Raw genomic sequence first — 9,562 nt, 5'->3', positions numbered from 1 at the left:
CTCACATGGATCTCTTTGCGAGGGTACTACACTTAGTCAATTATTGAAACTATCCTCATTTCCTTGAAGTATGCAAACCTAGCCTCAGTCATTATTGGGAATTCGTCACCACCACTGAGTAGGTTGATGTGTTGTTTTGTGCTTGTAACAGCCAAAGACACTGTAATTTCTAGCCCTGTCACCTGCACCATTTCCTCTCTTGATTGTAATGAACAGAACACCTAATATTAAAAAGACCGATGTAACCAGACTAATCTGTAACTATTATCTGAGTGTCGCCAAGGAACATAGATTTCCATTCTCTGTCTTTCTACTATTTATTTCATTTACCATGGAACTAAATTTATCACAAATGTCTTGAAATGTAAATCCCTCCAGATCCCTGTTCTCAGCTGAATTGTTAAATTCAGGGCAAACATGAGATTTCTACAGAAGGCCGCGATAACTAATATCATGCTTTTAATGATGCTAGTTATGACTACTTCTTATTCAGTATACAAACCAGATCTCTTTCCCTGTAGAAATCCTGGTTTGGGATTTTGCTGGATATAATTTTAAAGTGAATATATATACACATACATACATTTATGATATATATACACACACACATATATATATATATATATTTATTGCACACACTGTATATATATCTCCAGTAATCTCCAACTCTCCAGTAACATCTGTATTTTTCAACCATTGTAATAATCCTTTTGAGTATGACCTACTTCTCAAGAGGCAAAGCTGGAGGCCTCGTTTATTTCCTTCATTGTCAAGCTCACTTGCCAGATTTGTACCTTTGCCCCTTCTTGAAGATTGTAGCCATGTTAGCACTTTTGAGTCATGTTATTTACAAGAAGTGTGGTGAATTTCCAATAACTGCTGGTCTCAGGAACTGCAAGCACGTAATATTCTTCTTCAGGCCAAAGTGTACCCATTACATTTAATGGAAGCAAGTTGTTTCAAGAGAGTATAAATTTTTTGAAAACCCTGTGATTGAAGACAGCTTTTAACCTTTTAGCCTCATGAGCTACTCATTAATCATTGACTTGTGACCTGTAATCAAGTAACAACAGCCTCAGATTATAATAATAGCTAAATTCAAGATGTTGTGCAGCTTTACTTCAAAACAGCTTTCAATTTAGGTAATCTGCTGTATTAGTTGCCAGTTCATAAAGGCATTTAGTCTACCTCAAACTCTTTTAAAACTTGAGCTGTACTTAATCGGTCATTTTATTGAAATATATTCTGCTCTGGTACATTTACTGTATAAAAAATATTTGGACAGCATGTCATATATGTTTCTTAGCAAGCCCAGGGGAGAACAGAATTGTTTCGTAGTAAAAAATAGAAAATTGGTCTTGTGTTCTGAGAAGGTGGAGACCCATCAGTCACTCTGAAATTAATTACAGTCATTAATCCAATGAAGCACAGCTTTCTGTGGGGAAGAGCCTGATTGATATTACCAGTCCCTCCTAGCTGGTTCATGTTTTATTTTAACGATACATAACCAGATTCTGATAACTTTAGTTATTTTATGAAGACACAAATGCCAGAGTTTATGAATAGCCTAGTTTCTATTTAGATTGCTACCAAATACCAACAAGTGAACAGTGGCCTCATTATAAATGGCTGCATCTGGTGACAAAGCAAGTCAATAAGTGTAATTACCCTATCAATCACGTTTGGGGACCACACTGCTGTAAGTGACTGAGATTGATTTTACATAAACATACAGACCTATGATTAGGTGAAGTAGTTGGCCACACAATTTCATAGCCTGCACTACTATTTAATGTGACTGTGGTGGTGCATAGAGGGCATAATTTTAAGGTGATTGGAGGAAAGTATAGGGGGGATGTCAGAGGTAGTTCTTTTTATAGAGGGAGAGAGGTAAACGCATGGAATACACTGCTGGGATGGTGTTAGAGGCAGACGCATTAGGGAGGTTTAAGAGACTCTTAAATAAGCACATGGATGAAGCAAAAATGTTTATTCTGTTTGTGCAGATTCGTGAAATTGGGAAAAAATCCATTCATATGGAAGCACTGAAGCTGGTTGGAGAGCTCACATTTGGCACATAGTTGCTTTTCTGACCACAGGGAAGTGAGCCAGAAGTGAATAAACTCTCCCAATGCCAGACCCTGTGTAGTGGCGGGAATGGCAGCCACGGAAGTGGGTGAAAGGTGGAAACATGGTGCTTCCTCCTGGGGCCATCCTCCTCACATGATGATGTGGTCTGACTAACTGACATGCCATGAAGTGTAGCCTGATCAAAGGACCCATGATCATAGCAGACAGCCCAGAACTAATTTGAACTAAAGGCCTGTGAATGCAGAAGAGTATATCACTGATAGGTTCTCCCATGATGCAGGCCATTGAAAAAAAAATGCAGCTGGCAAACGTGGTGCGCAAAGCATTGATGTGGCAATGTAGAGACTTTAATTGCTAGACCATTTCACAGTGAAATTACCACCACATTTCTGTGGTCAGGAGTCACGTGTAAATCAAATACTTGTGAATTTTGGTCATAGATTTTCTTTGAGTGATCGGTGAACGAAGCACTAGTGGATTTTTTTTCTCAATTTCACAAATCTTTGTAGAGCTGAGTAGGGGGAAAAAGTGCAACCCAATAAATATGGAATCTAGTTTTAATAAAGAACATATAAACACAACAAACTAATGATCTAAAATAAAACAAAAGGAAATCTGCAGATGCTGGTAATCCAAGCAACACGCACAAAATGCTGGAGGAGCTCAGCAGGCCAGGCAGCATCTATGGAAAAGAGTATAGTCGATGTTTCGGGTTGAGACCTTTCATCAAAGGTCTCGGCCTGAAACGTCGATTATACTCTTTCTTATAGATGCTGCCTGGACTGCTGAGCTCCTCCAGCATTTTGTGCATGCTATCTAAAATGAAGACTGAAATTCTCAATTTCTCTCACAATAGTTCAGCACAGGAAATGGGAATAGAGGGAATATGTGTTGAGGGACACCTGATGTCATCCGGTGTGTGATTGGTGTTGGTCAGACATCGACTGCTTTAAGGTGAATCGCATGCTGAAGTACATTGGCCAATTTCCCAATGGATGCAGTGATAGCTTAAAGAGTTTCCTGACAGGACCTACTCTCGCTGAAAACACTTTTATGCACAATTTGTGCAAATGGGTCCAATCCCTAAACTAATGTTTAGTTCATTTAAGTATATCTTGCCCTTGTCCTGCTGTAAGTATTGCTCTGGTTTCTTTTGCTCTCTGTTTCACTGTCTTCTCTCTGTTCCTTGGTGCACTGATTAGTCTTGGAGTTTAGCTGTGTAGCTGTCAGCTTTACTTCAGGACTATACCCAGGCTGATGTTGCCTTCTTTGCTGAGTCATAAGTGTTACCAGCTACTTGTGTTGTGAATGATCACAGCTGTGCTCGGCTCTGCATTTCAGAGACATGAACAGGTGCACTCTTGGGCTTAAACTGGTGACCAGAGGCAGTCATCAGTTTTATTCTGAAGCTCTTTTTCTCTCCCTCACTCGGTTTGAACATAAATTGCTTCTTTCATCCTTTTAAGTATCTGTGATGTCATCCATTACCGGTAATATCCCTCTTCTACTTAGCCTGACAGTTTTATCTGTATGAAATATTTCATTCTTTCTCAGCTTTATCCTTTGGCTGCCTTTTGATTGTAACCACATTTCAGTGATGCTCATAGTATCAGTACAATTTAAAGCCACAAAGAACCATAAGGGCATTAATTTATACCAAATGTTTTTTTTTAATGCATCTGGGTTTGTTGTAAGAACCTTTTAGCTTCTCTTAGAATACATTGTATTTTTCCAAATATTTTTAAGGGGCTTTATCACAGAAATTTTATGTAATTTGAAATCCCTTCCACTATGCTATCCCCTACAGGGTTTCTGGAACCTGTAACCATCAGGCAGGAGGTATATAAGCTTTAGGTCCTGCACCAACAGGTTCAGGAACAGTTACATCAGGGTCCTGAACCAGCATGGGTAACTTAATTCACCACTACTCTGAACTGATACAATAACCTATGGACTCACATTCAAGGACTCTTTACAATTCATATTCTCAGTATTATTTTTTATTTGCACTGTTTGTTTTTTGCAAAGAACTTGTTTGTAAGTCTTTGTCTGTTTATGTATTGTTTTTTTTGTAAATTCTGTTGTATTTCTTTGCAAGAAAATGAATCTCAAGATAGTATACTGTATGGTAACATATACATATTTTGAGAATAAATTAACTTGAAAACTTGAACTTTGACCAAGCATCAATAAGACACCTTAATCAGTGTGGGGAATTCCAAGTGAAAACTGTGTAACATTGCACTGGAAATTTTTACTTGTTTGTTCTGAAGAAGCAGGCAACATACTTTATTCAGCTTAACTCAATGTGAGTTATTTTCAAGACCAGAATGGTTGGCAAGGCTGGAGTTTATTGCCCATCTTCATTTCCCATGAATTGAATGGCTTGCTATGCTGCTTCAGTTAAAATACCACCCCTTTGTATTTTCCACCCAGGAATAAAAAAGCCTTTGACTATCTGCTCTATCAAGCCTTTCACATAATTTTGTATACTTCTATCAGCTCATCCCTCAACCTCTGATGCTCCAGAGAAAACAATCCAAGTTTGCCCAAGCTCTCCTGATTGCTAATATACTCCAATCCAGGCAACATTCTGGACAGCCTCTTCTCCAAAGCCTCCACATCCTTCCTATAGTGTGCCAACCAGAGCTGCACACTATACTCCAAGTGGACATGATAACATAAGACATAGGAGCAGAATTTAGGCCATTTAGCCTAAATTCCACCACAAAATCAGGGCTAATTTGTTATCCCTTTCAATCCCATTCTCCTGCCTTCTTCCCATAACCTTTGACAGCCTTATTGATCAAGAACCTATCAACCTCCACTTTAATTACACCTAGTGACTTGGCCCCCTCAACTGTCTGTGGCAATGAATTCCACAGATTCACCACCCTGTGAATGAAGCAACTCCTCCTCATTCAGTTTTTAAGGAACGTCCTTATACTCTGAGTCTGTGTCCTCTGGTTCTAGACTCTCCCACTATTGGAAACATCCTCCCCGTGTTCATTCTATCTAGGATTTTTCAATATTCAGTAGGTTTCAATAAGTGAGATCACCCACAACCTAAACTGTAGTGAGTACAGGACTAGGGCCATCAAATGCTCCTCATAAGTTAACTATTTCATTCCTTGTATCATTCTCATAAAACTCCTCTGGACCCTCTATGTGGGTCCCTAAATCTGTTCACAATACTCCAAATCCAGTCTAACCAATTTTTTTATAAAACCTTCTGTTATATTCTAACCATAGTTTTACACAGTTGCATCATGGCATGCCTACTTTTATACTCAATGTCCCAACCAATGAAGGCAAGCAAGCATTGTGATTTCTTTACCACCCTAATCACTGGTGTTGCCACTTGTTGGAAATTATGGAGTCGTACCCTAAGATTCATCTGCATTAATGGTATTTTTTTGTCTGCTAATTCTTATTTGACGTGTAGAATAATTATGTTTTATGTGCATTTAAACTTACTGAAATAATTGAACACAAATGGCAAGGCTATACATTTTCCTCTATATCTGAGATTTTCATTAGAGTCATTGGATCTGAATTCAGAACTGAACTACTATGTACAGTAAATACCATACTGCGTGTTTTGTACAAGTGACCAAGGACAAATCTTTACCCCACTATCTCTAACTTACCATTCTTGTCCCATAGCAACTAAAACATGTTGCCTCCTGACACTCAAATGGAAAATGAATAATCTGTTCCTTTACAGCAGCATTTTGGTTGTAAAATTTCATATTATCTTGTCCACTCCATAAACTGGGTTTAGTTTAATTCCCCATGGATGGTTTTACATGCTCTCTTATGATTAATACAGTTCTCACTGGCATCGATATATTTAATATTACTGCAGATTTTAATGAGGTGATACCAGAGACGGAAAGACTTGATAGTAGCTTGCAGAAAGCTCGAGCACAACTCTCTGTTAAGGCAAGACGACAACGACCTTCTAGGTCTCGACTAAGAGACAGCATAAGCTCCACAGAAGGCGATGACAGCCTGGAAAGAAGGGTAAGTCATTGTTTTGACTGTTGGACTGATAATAACCCCAACTCCACCCAGCGTGGGTCATTAGCAAAAACAATTTGTGGTCGAGCTCAGCACCTGGTAAGTCTGTGTAATTAGCTAAGCTCAGACAACCAGTCGCAAGTTACTTTAATTGGTTTCAGAAACTGTGGCTAGTGACTGGAGATAATTAGTCATTATTTTCTGTTTCTGTTCGATGAACTGTGAGGTGTTGTAATTTGGAAAAGGCAAATCAAGGCAAAACTTTCTCACTGAACAGCAGGATCCTGGGTAGTGTTATAGAACAGAGGGATCTTGGAGTTCAAGTGTATGGTTCGCTGAAAGTGGAGTCACAGGTACAAGGGTCGTGAAGAAGGCTTTTATCACATTAACCGTCATCAATCAGGATCCTGAGTATAAAGGTTGAGAGGTCATGGTGTGGTTGTACAGGACATTGGTGAAGACACTCTTGGAGTTGAAGTTTGGTTGCTCTGCAATAAGAAAGATTTTGTTGAAATGGAAAGAGTGCAGAAAAAAAATATAAGGATATTGCCAGGACTGGGCTATTGAGAGAGTTTGGACAGGCTAGGACTTTATTCCTTGGCGTGTAGGAGATGGTGCAGTGATCTTACAGAGGTGTGTGAAATAATGAGGGGCAAAAGGAGGGTGAATACACTTGTTTTTAAGCCAGGATAGAGGAATGAAGAACTAGAGTCATAGGTTTAAAGTGAGAGTGCAAATATTTAATGGGAGCAATTTAATTGAGGGGTAACTATTTTACAGAAGGTGTGTGGAATGAGTTGCCAGTGGAAGTGGGAGGTACAATAGCAACTTTTAGTTGGTCAGGTACAAAGTTTGGAAAAGTTTGGATGGAAAGGGGGAAAGTGTTAGCAATGGGACTAGCATGAATGGGGCATCTTGATCAGCACAGAGCAGAGGGGAAGAAGGTCTTGTTTACCTGCTGTATGATCCTATGGCTCTTATAATTTTTGGAAAGGTATGTGTACAAATATCAGGTGAGCAGTGCTCTGGCACCCATGATGACTTCTGTTTCTAAGATTCTTTTTCTCATGTTTCCTCAAGGGATAAAGGAAGCTATTCAGCCCATTGTATCCTCTCAGGGTGTTCCCATCAGACTCATCCTCCTTATTCATTTCCTTGTAATCTGTTCTCTTTCTCATGACCATCAACTACCTTAACTTTCTTACCACTCACCTCTATAATAGTAGCCAATTATCCTATCAACTTTGGGATGTAGAAAGAAACTGAACACATAGTGCCACGGAGAAAATAGGCAATTTCCACACAGACTGCACCCAATGTCAGGATTGATCTATGATCACTGGAGCTGTGTGACTGCAGCACTAATGACCCATTACTGTGCTGCCCCATAATCCATTCTCCTTGTTTTTATTACTTGGATTTAAGTAATGAAATGTAGTTGAAGAAAGGTTCAGGAAAGGTTCACAAGGATGTTACCAGGAAAGATTGGATAGGCTGAGACCTTTTTCCCTGGAGTATAGGAGGCTGAGGGGATGACCACTTGGACTATACGAAATCTGAAGGGTGTAGATAAGGTGGGTGGTCACAGTTTTTCCCAGGGTTGGGGAGTGTAAAACTAAGAGGAATAGATTTAAGGTGAAGGGAAGGATTTGAAAGAGACCTGAGAGGCAAGTTTCTTTGCACACAGGGTGATGTGTGGCCAGATCAAGCTGTAGAGGTGGGTACAATTAAAACACTTAAAGACACTTGGACACACGCATTGATAGAAAAGATTTAGTAACATAGGCCTAACTCAGGCAAATGGGACTAGCTCAGATAGAGATCTTGGGCAACATGGGTGAGTTAAGCCAAAGGGCCTGTTTCTGTGCTGTAAAACTCTATAACTCTGTAATGGATGTTTGCGTGGGTGGGAATCATATCTCAGTGAGGTCAAGATCTTCAGGAGAGAGGGCAATGGGAAAAAATGTCAACCAAAGTAATAGAAAAATTGAGATAATGAGATAAATTGTAGGTAGAATCACTAAATGGGTATCATGTAGTATTATAACTTAATCTTGTCATATTGGCCAGTTGGATTACAATTTTCTCACAAATCCTTTCTGGTTTGTCTTTGATAATTTCAGGTATCAGATAGCTATGGAAGCCCACTGCACAATATGAGATCTCCATTACATTCCTCTCTCCGGGGCTCCTCTCCGTCCTCAGAATCTGTCATCTCTTCAGCATCACCTTCCCAGCGGGCTGCCTCCTTCTCGTTTGATGTCAACATTGTGAGGAGGACATTTGAAGAGGAAGAGCAGGCATCGATGGCGATGGCACGTTACCAGACTCTGACTAATGCTTCCTCCCAGGAAGCCCTGGGCCTAACACCTACAAGTTCCCCTTCCAAATCCTGCCACAGCTCTGACACCTCTCCAGTTCACATGAGGAGGGAGAGGAAAACAGAAAAGCACAGTGAAGGTAATGTTACTCAATTTTGTCATTATTTATGAGATCCTTTTTCTTTATTTATGGACCCCACTATGTGCGAAACATCAGGCAAGCAATACAAGCAAAACTTACCATAAAAATTATAGAGGCAGCCTAGAATATTACTCCTAAATGCAGAACCATGGTGGACTTGGATGGAGGTTTACTCTTATAGATCCCATTTTCTTAGCAAGGCTTGTCCTTGGCATAGATCATTACATACTCCGGAAAGCCTGAGGTACTCGGAGCTGCCTCCTGGTGTCTGCATTTAGAGCAGCTTTGTCAGAAGCCACAAAGGTCACCCACCTGTCCTGAAACAAGTCTATATGTGAACTCTTTGACAAATCTTTGTAGAGGAAAGAAGATTTTTGGAGGCACTTTTAATCTGCTAGGAATCTGAAAGGGAAGGTACAATGATGATTTTGTACCTAGCACCATAACATTTTTTTCCAAAAATTATCCTTTATTCTTAACCCTCACATATTGTTCATATTCTATACCTTCACTGTATGGTCCGGGTAAATTTTGACCTGGAACAGCCTCAATGTACAAAAATTTGTAGCACCTGTACAAAAGTATAACATTTTTAAATATTTTCATTTTTGCGCATTTTGGGTCACTTTTCGGCTAAAAAATTGGCATTTAGGGTGTTTTTACTGCTGTCAAATATCAAAACAGGTCAAGTTTCACACGAGCAGTATGTAAGGGTTAATATGATAACTTAACACAAAGGGAATATGTCTTTCTTTAAATCGACTGTATTCTCTTACAATGTATTACCACTCTTGTTTCCTCCAAAAACAATGCACCTGTGAAACATTAGAGAGGCTGTTATGCAGGACCCAGTCCCTCTGCCTTGTGGCCACAGGTCCCTAGACTATGCTCCTTCCTCATAAAGCCTTTGGGTGGCAGCACCTAACTAATATACCTCAGAATCAAATCAATGAAATGTAATACAAAGCAGACTGCTCTCCCCAAT

The 9,562-nt window shown here is 39.6% G+C and overlaps 1 protein-coding gene across 1 annotated transcript in view; it reads left to right on the top strand.

Moving 5' to 3' along the window:
• Window positions 1-5,886: 5,886 nt before the first annotated feature.
• The window catches only part of samd14 (sterile alpha motif domain containing 14), an 81,480-nt gene continuing 77,804 nt past the window's right edge, over window positions 5,887-9,562 (top strand). Inside the window, exons 1-2 of the mRNA XM_072248949.1 lie at window positions 5,887-6,117; window positions 8,238-8,574. Of these exons, the coding sequence (XP_072105050.1) occupies window positions 5,887-6,117; window positions 8,238-8,574 (568 nt within the window). The remainder of the gene's footprint in view (window positions 6,118-8,237; window positions 8,575-9,562) is intronic.

Source organism: Mobula birostris, chromosome X (genome assembly GCF_030028105.1).
Source record: "Mobula birostris isolate sMobBir1 chromosome X, sMobBir1.hap1, whole genome shotgun sequence".
NCBI lineage: Eukaryota > Metazoa > Chordata > Chondrichthyes > Myliobatiformes > Myliobatidae > Mobula > Mobula birostris.
The sequence above is the reverse complement of the archived record's forward strand: the minus strand, read 5'-3'. Positions and strand labels throughout refer to the sequence as shown.